The 21165-nt window shown below is 51.9% G+C and overlaps 1 protein-coding gene across 1 annotated transcript; it reads left to right on the top strand.

The window, feature by feature from the left end:
- The first annotated feature begins 9207 nt into the window (after positions 1-9207).
- LOC123093197 (uncharacterized) lies at positions 9208-12318 on the top strand. The gene is made up of 2 exons (XM_044515106.1): positions 9208-9674; positions 11421-12318. The coding sequence occupies exons 1-2, from the start codon at positions 9393-9395 to the stop codon at positions 12231-12233; spliced, it is 1095 nt and encodes a 364-aa protein (XP_044371041.1). The 5' UTR covers positions 9208-9392; the 3' UTR covers positions 12234-12318.
- Positions 12319-21165: the final 8847 nt, after the last annotated feature.

The raw sequence follows: 21165 nt of genomic DNA, 5'->3' as shown, positions 1-21165 counted from the left end.
GGAATTTTAGTTCATAATTTTTAGAGTTAGGGAAGTATGATGAATCTTGCATTCTTTACAGAATATACTGTTTTGGCAGATTGCGGTTATGGTTGCATTGTTTGCATATGTTTGCTTGTTTAATGATTCTATTTTAGGATAGGAGTATTAAATATGCAGAGACATTTAGTATGCAATGTTGAATAATAATTTTAGTGATTTGTTACAGTAGAAAATGATAAGGTTTTGCATTGGTTTATATAACCTATCTCGCGAGTTCTAGTGGGGTTTGTTGTGGATGAAGCTTTTGATAAAAAAGAAGAGAAACCATGATATGAGAGGAATTAAGGAGACATAAAAGCTCAAGCTTGGGGATGCCCAAGGCACCCCAAGATAATATTTCAAGAATTCTCAAGCATCTAAGCTTGGGGATGCCCCGTTAGGCATCCCACCTTTCTTCTTCAACAACTATCGGTTAGTATCGGTTGAGCCTAAGTTTTTGCTTCTTCACATGAGTAGTGCTATCCTTGCAATGTAATTTTATTTTGTTTTGCTTGCTGTTTGATTAAGATACCAAGATCTGAAATTATTTAATGAGAGAGAGTCTTCACATAGTTGTATAATTATTTAGCTACTCATTGATTTTCACTTATATCTTGTTGGAGTAGTTTTGTCGTTTGCTCTAGTGCTTCACTTATATCTTTTAGAGCACGGCGGTGGTTATATTTTGTAGAAATTAATGAACTCTCATGCTTCACTTATATTATTTTGAGAGTATTAAACAGCATGGTTATTTGAATGAAAACTATCATAGAAAGTGAATTGGATGCTATGATCAATTTGATACTTGATAATTGTATTGAGATATGGAGATAGTGATATTAAAGTCATGCTAGTTGGGTAATTATGAATTTAAAGAATGCTTGTGTTGAAGTTAGCAAGTCCCGTAGCATGCACGTATGGTTAAAGTTATGTAACAAATTTGAAACATGAAGTGTACTTGGCTTGTGCATCCTTATGAGTGGCGGTCGGGGACGAGCGATGGTCTTTTCCTACCAATCTATCCCCCTAGGAGCATGCGCGTAGTGCTTGGTTTTTGATGACTTCTAAATTTTTGCAATAAGTATATGAGTTTTTTTGACTAATGTTGAGTCCATGGATTATACGCACTTTTACTTTTCCACCATTGCTAGCCTCTTCGGTACCGTGCATTGCCGTGCAAATTTCACCGGTGCATCCAAACCTTGTGATACGATACGCTCTATCAGACATAAGCCTCATTATATCTTCCTCAAAACAGCCACCATACCTACATATTTATGGCATTTCCATAGCCATTCCGAGATATATTGCCATGCAACTTTCCATTGTTCCATTTATCATCATCATGACATACATTACTTTTGTCATATTGCCATTGCATGATCGTGTAGTTGACATCGTATTTGTGGCAAGGCCACCATGCATTATTTTTCATACATGTCACTCTTGATTCATTGCACCATCCCGGTACACCGCTGGAGGCATTCATATAGAGTCATATCTTGTTCTAGTTTCGAGTTGTAATTCATATGTTGTAATCAATAGAAGTGTGATGATCATCATTTTTAGAGCATTGCCCAAAGAAAAAAAGAAAAAAAAAAGAAGAAAGGCCAAAAGAAAAAAGAAAGGCCCAAAAAAAGAGAAAAATAAAAAAGAAAGAAAAAAAAGAAAATAAAAGAAAAATAAAAGAAAATAAATGAAAGGGCAATGTTACTATCTCTTTTTCCGCACTTGTGCTTCAAAGTAGCACCTTGTTCTTCATGTAGTGAGTCTCATATGTTGTGCTTCAAAGTAGCACCATGTTTTTCATATAGTGAGTCTCATAAGTTGTCTTTTTCATACTAGTGGGAATTTTTCATTATAGAACTTGGCTTGTATATTCCTACAATGGGCTTCCTCAAATGCCCTAGGTCTTCGTGACCAGGCAAGTTGGATGCACACCCACTAGTTTTCTTTTGTTGAGCATTCATTTGTAGCTCTAGTGCATCTGTTGCATGGCAATCCCTACTCCTCATGTTGACATCAATTTGATGGGCATCTCCATAGCCCGTTGATTATCCTCGTCAATGTGAGACTTTCTCCTTTTTTGTCTTCTCCACACAACCCCCATCATTATATTCTATTCCACCCATAGTGTTATATCCATGGCTTACGCTCATGTATTGCGTGAAGGTTGAAAAAGTTTGAGATTATTTAAGTATGAAACAATTGCTTGGCTTGTCATCGGGGGTATAGAAGTTGGGAACATCTTTGTGTGACGGAAATTAAGCATAACCTAACTATATGATTTTGTAGGGATGAACTTTCTTTTGCCATGTTATTTTGAGAAGACATGATTGCCTTGATTAGTATGCTTGAAGTATTACTATTTCTTTTCTCAATATGAACTTTTATTTTGAATCATTTGGATCTGAACATTCATGCCACAATAAAGAGAAATTACCTTGAGAATCATGCTAGGTAGCATTCCACATCAAAAATTCAGTTTTTATCATTTACCTACTCGAGGACGAGCAGGAATTAAGCTTGGGGATGCTTGATACGTCTCCAACGTATCTATAATTTTTTATTGTTCCATGCTATTATATTATCTGTTTTGAATGATTATGGGCTTTATTATACACTTTTATATTACTTTTGGGACTAACCTATTAACCGGAGGCCCAACCCATATTGTTGTTTTATTGCCTGTTTCAGTATTTCGAAGAAAAGGAATATCAAACGGAGTCCAAATGGAATGAAACCTTCAGCAACGTGATTTTTTGGAAGATTATCATCCTGGAGACTTGGAGTTCACGTCAGAAGATACTCGAGGAGCCCAGGGGATAGGGCCCCCCCCTAATGGGCGCGCCCCCTGTCTCGTGGACCCCTCGAGCACCCCCCGATCGACTTCTTTCGCCTATATAAGCCTACGTACCCTAAAACCATCGAATATCAAGATAGATCAGGAGTTCCGCCTCCGCAAGCCTCTGTAGCCACCAAAAACCTCTCGGGAGCCCGTTCCGGCATCCTGCCGGAGGGGGAAAGCATCACCGGTGGCCATCTTCATCATCCCGGCGCTCTCCATCACGAGGAGGGAGTAGTTCACCCTCGAGGCTGAGGGTATGTACCAGTAGCTATGTGTTTGATCTCTCTCTCTCTCTCTCTCTCTCGTGTTCTCTCGCGTGTTCCCTCTAAGGCACGATCTTGATGTATCCCGAGCTTTGCTATTATAGTTGGATCTTATGATGTTTCTCCCCCTCTACTCTCTTGTAATGGATTGAGTTTTCCCCTTTGAAGTTATCTTATCGGATTGAGTCTTTATTTGAGAACACTTGATGTATGTCTTGCCGTGCTTATCTGTGGTGACAATGGGATATCACGTGCCGCTTGATGTATGTTTTGGTGACCAACTTGCGGGTTCCGCCCCTGAACCTATGCATAGGGGTTGGCACACGTTTTCTTGACTCTCCGGTAGAGACTTTGGGGCACTCTTTGAAGTACTTTGTGTTGTTTGGATGAATCTGAGATTGTGTGATGCATATCATATAATCATGCCCACGGATACTTGAGGTGACAATGGAGTATCTAGGTGACATTAGGGTTTTGGTTGATTTGTGTCTTAAGGTGTTATTCTAGTACGGACTCTTTAATAGATCGATCCGAAAGAATAACTTTGAGGTGGTTTCGTACCCTACCATAATCTCTATGTTTGTTATCCGCTATTAGTGGCTTTGGAGTGTCTCTTTGTTGCTTGTTGAGGGATTGTTATATGATCTATCTATGTTATTATTGTTGAGAGAACTTGCACTAGTGAAAGTATGAACCCTAGGCCTTGTTTCCTATCATTGCAATACCATTTACGCTCACTTTTACCACTTGTTACCTTGCTGTTTTTATAATTTCAGATTACAAAAACCTTTATCATCACCATATCTTTGCCGAACTAGTGCACCTATACAATTTGCCATTGTATTGAGTCTGTTGGGGACACAAGAGACTCTTTGTTATTTGGTTGCAGGGTTGTTTGAGAGAGACCATCTTCATCCTACGCCTCCTACGGATTGATAAACCTTAGGTCATCCACTTGAGGGAAATTTGCTACTGTCCTATAAACTTGTGCACTTGCAGTCCCAACAACATCTACAAGAAGAAGGTTGTGTAGTAGACATCACGCTCGTGCCCGGCTTCCCTCGCCCCGCTCGGGCGGGCAGGCGCCCGCCCACCCGGGGCTCCGCCTAGGGATGGCAATGGGTACCCATTACCCACGTATCCCGTGGGTAAAAACCCTATTAGGGTAAGGGTATGGGACAAAAAATTATCCATGGGTACTTAAATGGGAAAATATCATACCCATCGGGTAGAGAGGGTATGGGTATGGGATCGTATAACCCATGCCCGCGTACCCATGTACCCATCTAAAATATTGATAGGTGGGTTTCCATTAATATCCCAATGTATTCATTTCCCCTCCTAATCACGCTAGGTAAAAACTCTAATGTGTATTCAAATTGTCTCTATAATTTATCATGATTTCGTGAACTTAAAGTGTATGCATATGTGTTGTTGTTTAACATTTTTATATGTCACTTTAGGCAAGTACTTTTGTTTATGAGAATATGTTGTTGTACATTGTTGTTTAAGATGTGTTGCTATTAATAACTTATGATTATATGTTGCTTTTTACGACTATTTTCTACTCAATTGATGTGTTATAAACGCGGGTATCCATATACCCTGTCGCGTGACGGGTATGGGAAAAATTTATACCCTTGACGGGTATGGGTATGGGTGATGGGTAAACTCACGGCGGACGGGTAAGGGTATGGGGTAGCTCCACCCATACCCATACCCTGCGGGTGCCATCCCTAGCTCCGCCCCGTTTCGCCAGCGCCTGATCCACTAAGCCCCTAGGGGCCAATGAAAAGGGGCCCCGCCCCCAAAATATTTTCAAAAAAAAAGATAAAAAAATAATGAAAATAAATAGTAGTAAAAATAATAGTCAATTAATTAATTAGTTAAAAAATAGTTAACTTAAGTAACTCTATTTAATTAACCTAACAGCTAATTAACCTAATTAAACAGACACTGACAGGTGGGACCCACATGTCAGGTTGACCAGGTCAACGGTCAGAGTTGACCAGGTCAACGGTCAGAGTTGACCGCTGACATCATGAATTAAAACTGACATCATGAATTAAAACTGAAATAAAATGAATTTCGATTTAAATTAATTCTGTTAATTCTAAAATGAATTAAAACTTTAAAAATTCATATAAAATAAAACGTAGCTCGGATGGAAAAACTTTGTACATGAAAGTTGCTCAGGGCGACGAGACGAAATCGGATACGCACCCTGTTCGTCCGCCATGCGTCCCTAGCATAGTAAACCTGTAACATTTCACCTCCGGTTCATCTGTCCGAAAACGCGAAACTCCGGGGATACTTTCCGGGATGTTTCCTCCTTTCGCCGGTATCACCTACTACCACGTTAGGGCACACCTAGCACTGCTCATTGTCATGTCATACATCGTCATGCTTATGTTTGCATTGTATTTATTGTTTCTTCCCCCTCTTCTCTCGGGTAGACTACAAGACCGACGCTACTACTACCCAGTACAACTACGGAGTTGACGACCCCTCCTTGCCAGAGCAACCAGGCAAGCCCCCCCTTTGATCACCAGATATCGCCTATTCTTCTCTCTACTGCTTGCATTAGAGTAGTGTAGCATGTTACTGTTCGGTTACTCCTATTCTGTTGCATAGCCTGTCATTGTTGCTACATTCATTTATACCTTACCTGCAATCCTAAATGCTTAGTATAGGATGCTAGTTTACCATTAGTGGCCCTACATTCTTGTCAGTCTGCCATGCTATACTATCGGGACGTGATCACTCGGGAGGTGATCACGGGTATATACTATACATATACTATACAGATGATGACTAAAGTCGGGTCAGCTCGTTGAGTACCCGCAAGTGATTCCGATGTGGGGGCTGGAAGGACAGGTGGCTTGATCCCGGTAGAGGTGGGCCTGGGTTCCCGACGGCCCCCGATTGTTACTATGTGGCAGAGCGACAGGGCAGGTTGAGACCACCTAGGAGAGAGGTGGGCCTGGCCCTGGTCGGCGTCCGCGATTACTTCAAAACAACAGGCTTAATGAGATCTTGGTATTTGATCTGAGTCTAGCCACTGGCCTATACGCACTAACCAACTACGCGGGAAAGATATGGGCACTCGACGTTGTGGTATCAGCCGAAGCCTTCTTGACGTCAGCGACTGAGCGGCGCGCGCCGGATTGGACTGGAACGCCTGCTCTTGTATTAGGGAGGCTAGGTCTGCTTCCGGCCGCCCTCGCAACGTGCAGGTGTGCAATGGGCGATGGGCCCAGACCCCTGCGCCATAGGAGTTAGACCGGCATGCTGACCTCTCTGTTGTGCCTAGGTGGGGTTGCGACGTGTTGATCTTCCGAGGCCGGACATGACCCAGGAAAGTGTGTCCTGCCAAATGGGATCGAGCGTGTTGGGTTATGTGGTGCACCCCTGCAGGGAAGTTTATCTATTCGAATAGTCGTGTCCCTCGGTAAAAGGACGACCCGGAGTTGTACCTTGATCTTATGACAACTAGAACCGGATACTTAATAAAACACACCCAAACAAGTTCCACAGACAACCCGATGATCGCTTGTCCACAGGGCGACGAGGGGAGGATCGCCGGGTAGGATTATGTTATGCGATGCTACTTGGAGGACTTCAATCTACTCTCTTCTACATGCTGCAAGACGGAGGTTGCCAGAAGCGTAGTCTTCGATAAGACTAGCTATCCCCCTCTTATTCTGGCATTCTGCAGTTCAGTCCACCGATGTTGCCTTTTTACACATATACCCATGCATAAGTAGTGTAGCTCCTTGCTTGCGAGTACTTTGGATGAGTACTCACGGTTGCTTTTCTCCCTCTTTTCCCCCTTTCCCTTCTACCTGGTTGTCGCAACCAGATGCTGGAGCCCAGGAGCCAGACGCCACCATCGATGATGACTCCTACTACACCGGAGGTGCCTACTACTATGTGCAGGCCGCTGAAGACGACCAAGAGTAGTTTAGGAGGATCCCGAGGATGGTTCTACGTGGAGTTCGGCTTCGAGGAGTAGTTAGGAGGTCCCAGGCAGGAGGCCTCGCCTTTTCGATCGTCGCAACTTTTGTGCTAGCCTTCTTAACGCAAACTTGTTTAACTTATGTCTGTACTCAGATATTGTTGCTTCCGTTGACTCGTTTATGTTCGAGCACTTGTATTCGAGCCCTCGAGGCCCCTGGCTTGTAATATGATGCTTGTATGACTTATTTAATTTTAGAGTTGTGTTGTGATATCTTCCCGTGAGTCCCTGATCTTGATCGTACACGTTTGCCTACATGATTAGTGTACGATTGAATCGGGGGCTTCACAAACCACCATCACCGCTACCGCACAAAAACGAAGCAAAGCACATCAAGGGCTCCCCCTATATGCAGCCCGCCACATCCGCCACCCGTCGACCTAGACACCACCTCGCCCCCGGCGACGAGACAGAGAAAGCGAGGATAGCAGAGGGCAGTCGTGGACGTCTGCCTTGAGCGCAAATCCAACAGCCACCTGCACCAACAACAACGCATTCCCCCCATGAATCCCCACCATTACTGTCCCTTGCTGCCGCACAGATCCAATGACAGAAGAGACGAACGGAAGCACACCTATCCCACCCGAAAAGCGTCTACACCAAAACGACCGTGCGAGGGAGTTGATGCCACATAAACTGCAGAAACCCTAGGAATCCCAGCCTGCCATTTCCGCCACCGACGATCTCGAGACGACCTAGACCCCAGGAGACGAGACAGAGAAAGGAGGGATGCACTGGGTACAAGCAGCGTCAACGAGGGCCAGCAACGAATCGCCAGAGATTTGGAGAGGCGCGACGCGATTTCGCCGCGGAGCGAGAGCGAGGGCGAAGGAGATGAGCGGAGAATGGGGGAGGAACGGGAGAGAAAGGGAGAGAATGGCTCGCGTTTTGAAAACCGCCGCCCACGATCTATGCCACACCCGCTTACATGTGGGTCCAGCTCGTCCGGATAAGGACAAACCGCCCATGATCGCGCAGTTGGACGAAACCGACCAGGCGACACCTGGCGCTCGCGCGAGGCCGATCGTGTGCCGGCCGCCCGGTTCATCTAGTTGGTGCGCGGCCACTTTTTAGATTTTAGGAATAAAACAATACTTCGCATCTGTTCGGCCGCTCAGCCGCGACCGCACCCTTTCAGTACTTTTACCTCACGTTTTATGAAAAAGGAAAAAAACTCGTTTTGCGTCTGTTGGGCTGGTCCAGTCGCAACTGCAGATAATGAACCTGGGATTCGACCTGCCACGCCGACAATCCCTGTTTGAGAACGCTCTCAAGATTTAAAATAGATCGGGATCGAATAGTTTTTTTGAGCATCAGTACAGACACAAGCACTCATATACACACGCATACACTCACCCCTATGAACGCACACACGCACACTCTACCCCTATGAGCACCTCCGAGAAACTGAGTCGGCATATCATCTTGAGATTCACGAAGATATCACTGTCCACCTAACTATCCACAGGTTGATTCGCGGGATCGAATAGTTTGTTGTGCTGATTTCCGAGATAATTCAGGGTTCAACTTAGTTTTCGTCTACGATTGGACTTTTTCCGATAGCTGGCGGGAAATCTTGACCACTATGTTTGACATTTCCCCATCAAGAAACCCTAGCACTTTTTTTTGAGCATCAGTACAGACATAAGCGCTCATATACACGTGCATACACTCATCCCTATGAACGCACACACGCACACCCTACCCCTATGAGCACCTCCGAGAGACTGAGCCGACATATCATCTTGAGATTTACGAAGTCATCGTAGGCGCCTCGTCGTCGACGGGAACATCTCCTCCCATTAAAAGGGCATCGCCGGAAATCCTGAAATAAATCCAGAAATAATGCGAGCACCAGGATTTGAACCCTCGTGGGTTGAGAATACCACTGTCCACCTAACCAAATCAACCACAAGTTGATTCGCAAGAAACCCTATACTACAGTATAGCGTATCGTGGCAAGCTTGTCACGAGCGACTAACATCAGCGAACGTGCGCGTCGCACCACCGCCACCTCCCCCGCGACCCAGCCCCGCCCCCAACCACCCCGTGCACACTCAAGGCAACGCAGCCGCCTCGCCGTGCCGTGCCGTGCTGCGCGCTGCGAGCAACCAACCAACCAGCCCGTACTTCCGCACGCAGGCCCCAATCTCCCCGTCCCGAAAGTTGGCAGGCACGATCTCTCTCTCTCTGCCCCCTTGGACTCTCCTCTCCTGCTCCTCCTCCTCCTCCCCACGGCGCCATGGAGCGGCTCATCTCCAGGACGGCGGTCTCCCCGGCCCAGCCCCGGATCCACCTGCCGGGCAGATCCCCCTTCCTCACCACCCGCCGCGCTGCCCCCGCCTCCGCGGGTGCTGGGAGCGCCGCGCCGTGGACCCGGCTGTGCGCGCAGCCGCCGCGTCTCGGCGCCGCGGTCGCCGCCGCGGTGCGGCACGACGGTGCTTCTGCCCCGGTGCCCGTCGAGGAGGTGGCGCCGGCGGCAGCTGGGCCTCCGTGGAAGCTGCTCGGGAACCTGCTCCCCAAGGTGAGAAGAAATTTCAAATTTCTGTTCTCTTATCCAGATAGAGATATTCGGTTCTCAGGGTTGTAGGATTGCTAAGATGGTTCCCCAGCTCCGCTGTAGTGGAATTTAGTCCTAACTAGTGGCCTATACACGAAAATTCTACAAGAAATAGCCAGGAAATTGCTCGGAATTCTACTCCTCAGATCCTGACAGCTTGAGTATTTAATGCGCATGTGGAGGAGATGGCAATCTCCCCTTTTCCATGAAATAGCTTGCCGTCTTGGCCTGGCTTCTTCCACACAAGCTTATTTCTGTCTAGGTTCGAAAATATTATATAGTTAGATCCTATACAGATGGAGGAATCGAAACTGCGTGCTTGGTGACAAGTTCAAATTCTCTTCGTCTTGTCGCTTGGCCTCTTTAGTTGAAAAGATGACGTGTCAGCTGGCCTTTAATTTGCAGTTTTACACCTAGGAAGACAGAGGCAATGCACAGGAAATAGTTGTGTTAAACAGGAGGAAATGTCTTTGGATTTTAATTTGAATTGTGTTAAAGGCGATGTATCTGAAAGAAATGAAACAGTAACTAAAATCATATCTGTGAAACATGTATGGCACGATACAACAAGAATTTTCTTCTAGAATCATGTGAACTGCAGCTTACTATTATAAGGACAGTGTTGCAGCACTTCACTGAACCTGTAAACGATGATGTTGCAAATACTAAGCTTCTAAAACGGCACATCTCCTTAAATAATTAGTCCCACTGAATATCTTGGACAGTTGTTAACCGATGTTAGCTTTAGTTATTATATTCAAAATTCACTACGAACATTCTCTTGGCAATTTATTTTCGGAAGACATTAAACCATTAACCATGTGAACTAGTCATTTTACCAGTTTTTAGGATGTTTTTTTTTTTGCGGGGGAAGTTTTTAGGATGTTAGTTGCGAGTTTTCTGAAACATATTAATAAAATCAAGGTAGCTTACATAGAATGTACTAGTTTCCACAGGTACCAAACTCACCCAAAAAGCCTGCTCACGTATAGACAACTGAAAAAGGAAGATAGCCATCTAAAACAAAGTGTTTCTTAGTACTAGTAGAGACTAAGCCTGCTACCACAACAATGATGAATAAACTTGTATTCCCTCCGTTCCATATTAAGTGTCACTGATTTAGTACATCAGCGACACTTAATATGGAACGGCGGGAGTAAATAGGAAATGAGTACATTATGGCATATCATCATCTCATCAAAGCTTCAGGCGACCTTTGGGCAACTATTGCCTTCAACCATTTCTAGTCAACTAAAACTGTTTCTGGCACCTGTTTCTTGGCACTAGAATCTCTTTTTTATGACCATGCAAAAAATATTGCAGTAATATATTACCTTAAAGACCTTGTAAGGTACAGAGTCACACATGGTCTTTATATTGCTAGAGGAAACAAAGAGTAATTTAGAAGGAAGTATGAAGCATTCATTTGTGAAGAGGGTCAGAGCTTATGTGCAGATTTGAGATTCAACGTAAGTTATGGTATAGTATTTTGTGGTACTGTATGATGTTGTGAACCTAAATATGAATACATGATTTTTCATCTGAAATCAATTAACCATTACGATCTTCTTGCTCTCTGGTCTATTTTGTTGTGTTCATGCACGAGAACTTCAGCATCTATTCCGTAACAGCTTATGCCATTCTTATTAATTTTCTTGGTGATTCTTTGGCACTTATTTTCAGATTTAACTGATATTTTCTGTTCCACAGGCTTCTACTGCTGCCCTTGTCCTGCTTATGACACTTACTGCAAGTGCCTTGCACTCTAGCATTCCCCATCCTGCCTATGCATCGTTGCAACCAGTAATCAAATCCGGTGGACTCCTCTCAACAGAGTTATTGAGCAGCGGCTGGGCTGGCTTCTTCGCGGGTTGCTTACATACCTTATCCGGGCCTGACCATCTTGTCGCATTGGCACCACTATCAATTGGGAGATCAAGACTGGAGAGTGGACTAGTCGGTGCCCTTTGGGGCTGTGGTCATGATGCTGGACAAATAATTTTTGGCCTGCTCTTCTTGTTACTCAAGGATCGTTTGCACATTGAGGTTCTCCGTATTTGGGGAACAAGAGTTGTAGGTCTGACCCTTCTTATGATAGGCGCGACGGGGATCCGGGAAGCTTCAGAGGTCCAAGAGTCAGGGCTAATTCTGGAGGGTGTAGACATGAGTGGCAGTGAGCCCTTGCAACAGGCCCCTGCTGTTGCTCCCAGAAAGAAGAAAGTTGGCTTCACAACATTTGCCACCGGAGTCGTCCATGGCCTCCAGCCAGATGCGCTGCTGATGGTCTTGCCCGCTCTTGCTCTGCCATCACGCTTTGCCGGTGCGGCCTACCTCGGCATGTTCTTGGTCGGGACTGTATTTTCGATGGGTAGCTACACTGCTTTTGTAGGTTCTTGTAGTGAGGCTCTAAAGGATAGGATACCTAAGATAACGGAGAAGCTGACCTGGGCTGCTTCCCTTGTAGCTGTATGCATGGGGTTAGCTCTTCTAGTTGGGCAGTTCTTTGGGTTCACCCTATATTGATTCATGTCCTAGTTCTACGTTCTTGTTACTACTTGTCAACATTGTTTTGATTATGATTTGTTATCCTTATCAGCAGTTGAGCTCAGATCAGTAATTGATTACTACACGGTTGATATTTTTAGACTGCAAAACTTTTACTGTACATGTGACTCCTGCTTCTGGGGAAAGGGTTTACTATTTTTTTGGAAGTTTTGGGAGGATATCGATTTGTTTGACTAACGAAACATTTGCTAGGTCAGTACTACCTACGTCTGGCATTACTTGTCATATACAAGAGTAATTCCGGACGCAGGTAGTATATGACACATGTTCTGTTTGTCAGACTGAGTACAGTAGAATTTGATCTGGATCCAACTCGAATGGTTGCGTTCCTAGAGCCCTGTTTGTTTGGCCTTTTGCTTCTGCTTTTGCAGCTTTTTTTATTTTGGACAAAAAACCATAAAACCTCCTAAATAGGTGCTTTTGGAGCTTTATGGCTTTTGGTAAAAGCTTCAAAAACACCACCTATTTAGGAGCTTCTATGGCTTTTCTCTGGATGTGGAAACACATGTTCAACAAACACGGGATGGGCTACGAGATGATCTGGATGTGGAAACACATGTTCAACAAACACGGGATGGGCTACGTGATGACCTGCCCAGGGCCGTTCCGGGACGTTGCGTTGCCTACCCTGTTGCGGCGGCGTTGTGATGTGCGTGGAAGATAGAGCTGATAACGTAGAGCAACGCTGACGACACGCCGGAGGTGGAGACGCACGTTTCTGTAGGGCAGCCACCATGTGGGAAAGGGCGACTGTTCTGAGGAGTGGTGGAGCGTCTGCTTCCAGTTTACTCAGATCTCTGTCGCTGGGCTTGGGCTGTGAACGTCGCCCAGTTTTCTTCCGAAAGTGTTCCACTTCAATCCTACTTACCTTCCGTGAAACTTCTCCAAGTTTGTTGGTATGACGTCTAAATAATATCTCCACAACTACTCCCTCGTTTTCTAACTATAGCCTTTTTAGAGATTTCAACATAAACTACATATGGTTGTATATAAACGTAGTTTAAAGTGTAAATTCACTCATTTTGTTTCGTATGCAGTCCATATCGATATTATTTCAAAGACGTTCAACACTTCGCTGAAATGATTGCACGATACACTCATTTCAACGACAGTTCAACACTCATTTACCGAAAAAGACTTTCGTCCCGCTTTATAAATAAAGCAAACCGCCACAAGACATACAACCACAACAGGTCCACACACACACACCACCCAAGTACCACAACAAAGTATTAAGGTTCCGCTGAGGGCACGGCTCAACAAGCCCAGAAGAAAGAGAAAAAACAAAGCCTGCCCAGTGCAGGCGATCTAGTCAGGCTCCGGCGGAGGCGGCGGCGGCCGGGGCGACAGGCGGACGGCCATCGAGCGGAGATCGGCGATGAAGGCAGAGATGGCGTCCCGATCCAGGGGGCGGCTAAGCGGCCGCCAAAGCTGCAAGAAACCCGAGAATTTGTAGAGATCATCAGTAGCGCGACGAAGAGGAGTACGCTGGATCACTAGCTTATTGCGAACGGTCCAAAGCGTCCAGGCAAGGACCCCAACCTCGAGCCACCTAATGTGACGAGAGGACGAAGGGGACAATTGGAGTTCAGCAAATAAGTCCGGAAAATTGGTGTGGCACCAACTCCCACCGACAATCTCGCGAAAGCAGCTCCAGAGGAACTGGGCGGAGACGCAGGCGAAGAAGATGTGGTTGGAGTCCTCGGGAACAGCACAGAGGGGGCAGATACCAGTGCCCGGGCCATTACGCTTGCGGACCTCCACACCGGACGGGATCCGTCCACGGATCCACTGCCACATGAAGATGCGAATCTTCAGGGGGACGCGGACGGACCACACCATCGATAGGGGGAGGGGAGCGGAGGAGGGGGCAATGGCCAAGTATAGCGATTTGGTAGAGAACTGGCCCGACGGCTCCAGGTGCTAGCGCACAAGATCCTGATCCCCATCCACCACCGGCTCATGCAGAGCAACGCAGTCAAGCAACTCACGCCAGGCGGCGGATTCCGCCGGCCCAAATGGCCGACGGAAAGCGAGGCGCCCTAAGTCAAGAAGGGCCCTATCAACAAAGATCATGGGGACGACAGCGATAGAGAAGAGGGTGGGGAAGCGGGCCGCAAAGGGAGAGTCGCCGGCCAATCGATCAAACCAGAAGAGCGTCGAGGTACCAATGCGGAGCACCGGAAGAAGCTGGACGAGGGACTGCCAGAACTGAGAACCTCCCGATTTCTGGCAGAAGGCAAGGGGTTGACCACGCATGTACTTATTCCGGATAATGTCCAGCCAGAGGCCACCATGACCCTGCGTGATACGCCACAGCCACCGGGATAGAAGGGCAATATTCATCCGTTTAGAGCACATGATGCCCAATCCACCCTGCTCCCTGGGCTTGCAGATGTCAGGCCAGCTAACCATGTGATACTTCTGCTTGCCATGCTCGCCAGCCCAGAAGAATCGGGACTGGATTTTGGCGATCTCCTTATGGAGAGATTCATGGAGGCTGTAGAAACTCATAAGAAACAAGAGGAGGCTGGAGAGGGAGGAGTTGATAAGGATAGTCCGGGCCGCCTTGGAAAGCCACCTCCCCTGCCAGGGCTCGCATCTGGTCTGGAGCTTGGTCACGGAGGGGCGTAGGTCTGCGACAGAGAGGCGCGAGTCACTAATGGGCGTCCCAAGGTAGGTAGTGGGGAAAGAGCCCAGGCGGCAATTAAGTCTGTTGGCAATGGCCACAGACTCAGCGGGGGAATATCCCATCACCATAACATCGCTCTTATCGAAGTTGATCTTGAGGCCCGACATCTGTTGGAAGCAAAGAAGGAGGAACTTGAGGTTGGTGATGTCCATCTACGAGCCTTCAACCATGATGATCGTGTCGTCAGCATACTGGAGGATGGAGATTCCCGAGCCCCCAGAGAGGTGGGGGCTAATACCTCGGATGTGGCCCGCGTCTTTAGCCTTATCGAGAATGGAGGCCAAAGCGTCCACGACCATATTGAAGATGAACGGGGAGAAGGGGTCGCCTTGGCGCACCCCACATAGGGTAGGGAAGAAGGGACCTATCTCGCCGTTGATGCTGACCACCGTGCGACCGCAAGAGACCATTTGCATGACTCTCGTGATCCACCGGTCATCAAAGCCCTTCCGAAGAAGGACTTCCCTAAGGAAGGACCGGCTAACCGTATCATAGGCTTTGTGAAAATCGATCTTCAGAAAGACCGCCTTCAGGCGCTTGACCCGGACCTCATGAAGAACCTCATGAAGCACCAGGACACCATCCAGGATGTACCGACCCTTAATGAAGGCTGATTGGTTAGGGTGGGTAATCCGATCTGCAAGCAGGGTCACCCTATTGGCGTACCCCTTGGCCAGGATCCAGAAGATCACGTTAATGACCGTAATCGGGCGGAACTGGCGGATGTCAGTCGCCCTAGGGACCTTGGGGATGAGGGAGATGGTCCCGAAGTTGAGGCGGCCTAGGTCAATAGATCCCACGAAGAATTCATCAAAGATGGCAATGACCTCTGGTTTAATCACGTTCCAGAAGGTCTGGAAGAAAATAACCGGAAGACCGTCCGGGCCCGGAGCAGAGGAGGAGTTCATACCCTTGATGGCCTCCCAGACCTCCTGCTCAGAGAAGGGGGCCGTCAGGGACGCGTTCTCTGCGTCAGAGACAAGTTGGGCGCCGGCCCAACAATCAGGGGTGAGGGAGATGCCGCTCCAAGGAGCGGGAGAGAAGAGGGAACGATAGAAGCCGTCGACATGCGAGCGGATGTCCCGGGGGTCCTGGAGGAGGGTTACCCCATCCCAAAGGCAGGGAATGGTGTTGCGTCTACGGCGCCCGTTGGCAATCGCCTGGAAGTAAGCCGTATTCGCGTCACCCTTCAGGACCCAACGCTGAGCGCCCCGAAGGCGCCAATAGGCTTCCTCATCGGTGTAAATCACGGAGAGCTGGTCTTCGAGGTCATAGCGGGAGAGCCACTCGTCCGGGGAGAGACCCACCGCGTCAGCCCGAAAGTTGAGGGCCTAGATCGCGGTGAGCAACGCCTTCTTACGCTCCCTGGCGTCACGGCCCAGGTTGGCCTCCCAGCCCTTCATAAATTGCCGGCCACGCTTCGCACAAAAGTGCCACGCGTCAATAGCAGAAGGGGGCCGAGGGTGGGGGTGGGCCCGAGCCTCGATCCACCGAGCACAGACGGCGTCGGTAAACCCGGCCTGGGAAAGCCAGAAGGTCTCAAACCGGAACCGAGGGGGATCAGCGGACGCTCGTCCGTGGAGGAGAGGAGCAAGGGGACGTGGTCGGAACCAATCCGGGTGATGGCGCGAAGAGAGGCTAGGGGGCATCGGAGGTCCCATTCCGGGGAAACTAGGACCCTGTCCAAGACGGACAGGGTCGGGGAGGCTTGTCGGTTGGTCCAAGTAAAACGGTCCCCAACCCGATCAATCTCCCGGAGGGCGAGGTCGGCAATGAAGTCGTTAAACATGTCCATCCGGGCAAAGCAAACATTGCCATTGTTCTTGTCCTCCGCAACGCGCAGCAGGTTGAAGTCGCCCCCGACAACCATGGGGAGGGAGGCGGCCGAGATTTTCCGGTGGAGCTCCTCCAAGAAGGAGGCCGACCTACTATGATCGGCCGGTCCATAGACAATGATGATCTCCCACTTGAAGTTGAGCGACCTCTCGAAAAGCTCCATGCTGACGAAGAATTCGCCCCTATCCATGCTGCCCACCTCAAAGGTGGCATCCTTCACACCTAAAAGGATGCCACCCGAGTGGCCCGCGCTCCCACTAGAAGGGAGCCAGTGCCACGCAAAGAGGTGAGAGCTCAGCCGGTCAAGCTCAGGGAGTGCAAAATCGCGACGCATGGTCTCTTGCACAGCCACGATGTCGATGTGCTCATCTCGCATGTATTCCACTAACTGGTGGCGGCGGCCATCATGGCCGAAGTCGCGGATGTTCCAGAAGAGGGCCCGCATTAAGGAGCCATTGGGGGGCTACTTGACCCCAGAACACAGGAAGCGCTAAGCGCACGAAGGGCCGCCGTGCGGGAGCGGGTGCGTCCCCGAATCTCCGGCACGGCCACCGAGGGAGGAGGGCCTGTCGGCTGCGGCCGAGGCGGAGAGGAAGATCCCCCAGACGTAGAGGCGGCTGGGGGAACGAGGTTTCCCATCGAGAACCTCATGGGCTTTGATGGCCGCGATCTGGGCGAGAGGGGGGCCAACTTCCCCTCGGAAAATGATCGCGGAGTCGGAGGCCACTTTGGCGGGATGACCCAGCGAAACAGACTCAAGCGCAGAGAAAGAACAAGACGAAGCAGAGGGGGGAATGGAGGGCGTACCTGGCTCCAGGTTACGGGCGGCAGCGCGGAGCTCCGCCCGCTCGGGGATGGGCAGCGCCGGGCTGCCCTCAGGGTGGGCAGCGTCCAGCCGAGCACTCCGGCGGGAGGCCACCACCGGGGAGGAGGCCGACCGACTGCGACGGGAGTAGGCGGCAGACCGGGGAGGGGGGGCTGGGCCGCTAGAGGCGTGATGATCCGGGTCGCCCCCGCCCTAGGAGACGACGGAGGGGAGGGCAGCAGTCCCGACCCAGCACAGCCGAGGAAGATCTGGGCCGGGGGTGATGGTGCGGCCAGAGGGGGAGGAGGCGCACTGGGGGCCGAAGAGCAGGCCTCCGAGGGAGCCCGTGGAGACGACGGAGCCGGAGGAGCGTCAGGCTGCGGGGAGGAGACAGCGACGGGGGAAGGCGAAGCCGGAGTGGGGGGGCAACCACAGGAGGCGCCCCCCATCCGCGGGCGCCGCCGAAGAGTCGGAGAGCAGGCCGCCGAGCAGGCCGACCGGGGCCAGCACAGGTGGCGGGGACAAGGTGGGGGAGCGCGGGGAGGAGGCCGGGCAGACCACCAGGCCCACACTGGAGATGTCGCTCCCCTCGGATGGCGACACGTCAGAGATCGGCGGGCCATCCACCGGGGGGCGAGAGGCGGCCCGGCGGCCCTTGCCCCCCGCAGACGGAGGGGGGGCGAGGGGGATGGGGAACGGGAGTCCTCGGACGCCCCCTCCTCATCCGAGCGGTGAGAACGAGAGCGGCGGTGGCCGTGGTAGTCTCCGCCGGCCCTCGGGTTGTCACCAGGGGGGCCGACGTCGAGGAAGCGGGGACGCCCAACGTGGTTGGGAGGCTCGGGGGCGATCCTGAGGTCGAAGCCCTGGTCGTTGAAGAAGACCCGGACCGAAGTGCGCAGCTTGGAGGAGTCAAGGCACTTGACCTTGACCCGCACCTCCTCCTCCTTGCGCAATGAGAGCTCGTCGACCACCACCACCTTGCCCAAGAGGCGAGACATCTGGCGGATGACGAGCTCGGACCGCGCAATATCGGGGAGACCGGAGATGAGGATCCAGGCGGTGTCGAGGACAGCCACGGCCTGAGCATCGAGTACTGGCTCGGATATCTCGACAACCAGCTGGTTGAGCGCGAGAGTGATCCGGCCACTACGCGTCGCGTAGCCGAAGCTGACGGAGTCGGGGAAGACGACGGAGAAGATGTGACCGGCTGTGGGGGTTACCACCCAGTCCCACTGGTGGCGGTAGAGGTGGTTGAGCTCAGCCTCGATCATCTCTGGGGACGCCACCCCATCAACGACCGTGACAATCGCCTGAACGGAGGGCGACGGAGGAGGGGCGTCCAGGACCTCGAGGTGGAAGAAACCCAACCCCTCGATCCCATGCCCATACATCATGAGCTCCGAAACCACCGGTCTATCCGGGCACAGAATGGCGGGGTGGCCGGGATCCTTGCAGAGGTAGCAGCACTGGGGGTTGACGCAAGCAACCTGAGAATGCCCCCTCACCCCACAGTTGAAGCATGGGGGGCGAGGGAGATCGGAGACGGGGCCCGGAGCGGAGGAGGCTCCCGGACCCGCGGGGGGTGGCATGGCCGGAGTGAGCCGGACACCCCGGTGCTTCTTCTTCTTGGCAGGCCCAGGACGGCCGCAGGAGGTGCCACCACCATGAGCCGGAGCCGGGGCTGTAGCCCCAGTGGAGGCCGCGTGCGGAGGACGTAGCGGCGAGTGTCCGGGGTGGGGAGGATACCGTCCCGCGGGCGAGGCGAGCCGACCCGGGCCGGACGGGAGGGTGACGGGGAGCGTTCCCGACGATGGGACGGCGACGGGGAGCGCCGACGGGTGCGCCAGTCCCCCAACAACGCCCGCGGTGACTGGGACCGCGCCCGGTCATCACGGCGGGAGGGGGAGCGGCGGCCGTCCCGAAGCTCCCGGAGCTCGCGCCGGAGCTCCTCCTCCCGCCGGAGGGAGTCGGGGGAGGGGCGGGACGAGTCGCGGGGGGGGGGGGGGGTCTCCCGCCTTCCACTTCGCCCGGGGAGCCGGGTCATTCCACTCCCGCGGCATGGCCGACCGCGGCGCGGCGGGGGCCGGGAGGGACGGGGCGAGGGGAGCGGGCAGGGGAGGGGGAGCTGGCCGGCCGGACGATGGAGGGGAGCGGCAGGGGGCGTCGGAGGAGCGAGGCGAGGGGTGGAGGTGGGCAGGGGAGCGGGACGGGGAAGGGGAGAGGAGGAGGCGGCGCACAGGGACGGGGGCAGAGGGAGACCACGGGGAGGCCAAATCAAGCAGATGCCCCCTCCGCTGGGCCTAGGGCACGAGGTTGGTCCACCCAGATTGGGCCGGCCTGCGAGGGAAGGGGGGGCGACCCGCGGTGGGCCGCGCAGGGGCCACCGGGCGCGATGGGCCGGGGCCCAGCAGCCCAGCAAGCCCCGCCGGGTGGCCTGTGTCGCGGGGGAGAGCGGGGGTGGAGGGGAAAACCCTACCGGAAGCGGCCAGCGGCGCCGCCGCCGGCGCCGGACCGGCGAGGGCAGCGGGAGGGGGCCGGGCGACCCGGGCCGTCTGCACATGGAGCCCGGAGGAGCCGAAATGCGCTATGAACGGCCGGTACGGCGCCGGGCGTGGCGACGGGACCGGGAGGAGGGGAGGGAGGGAGAGGGACAGCGGGGGGAAGGAGGAGCCGGCGGCCGGGCCCCCACCGCCGGCCGGCGCCAGGAGGAGCGGGCGGGGCCCCGATCGGCGCGCCCGGCCATGCCCCAGGCCAGCACGCGGCGGCGGCGGAGAGCCCTACCGGCCAAGGCCACACCTTGGGGGGGGGGGGGGGGAGGCGGCACCCGAGCCGGGCTCCGGGGCGCCGAGGGGACGGCGGCGGCGCCCGCCTGCCGGGAGCAGAGCCCCTCACGTGGGGGGCTGAGCTAGCCAGCTGGCGGGGCAGGACGGGCCGGCGGGAGGAGCGGGGGGTGGAGGGAGCCGGGGAGAGGGGGGAGGGGGAACGGCGCGTCCTCCGCGCAGTCAGCCCACCGGAAGGGAGCCGCCGGGGAGACCGGCGCGGAGGGCGGCGGCGGGGCCGCGGCTGGAGAGGCCGGCGGGGAGGGGGCGGGGAGGGGCGCCGGCGGCGCGGAGGCAGAGGCGGCGGAGGTGCCCGCGAAAGCGCCAGCGGAGTCGCCCATCGAATTTACTCTCTTGCTCGCACACGAAGGATTGACAATCTTGAACACTCATTTCAGCGATTGTTTATTCCGGACGGATGTACTAACATAATATGAGAGGCTTAAGAAAATTCATGACAAATCGATATTATTGAATTTTTTTCTGTCCCTGTCGCAAGTGTCAGTGTTAAAAGTCTGGCTTCTTGCTTTCGAATGCGTACCTCGCTTTCAGTTTCAGGACGATTAAGAGTAAAACAACGTGGATGCATCCTTTTCTGATGAGGAAAACTCTGCTTCATGTGGAGTTGTGGTACGTGATCACTTGGGAGGTTTTGTCGCTGCAGCAACTGCTTGCATGGAGCATGTAGCCGATGTGGTCTCGGTCTAATCAGAATCGTCGCGTCAAGGGCTAATGCTC

The sequence above is a fragment of the Triticum aestivum genome, chromosome 4B, assembly GCF_018294505.1.
Source record: "Triticum aestivum cultivar Chinese Spring chromosome 4B, IWGSC CS RefSeq v2.1, whole genome shotgun sequence".
Lineage (NCBI taxonomy): Eukaryota > Viridiplantae > Streptophyta > Magnoliopsida > Poales > Poaceae > Triticum > Triticum aestivum.
Note: the sequence above shows the minus strand (reverse complement) of the source record. Positions and strands in the feature narration are given on the sequence as shown.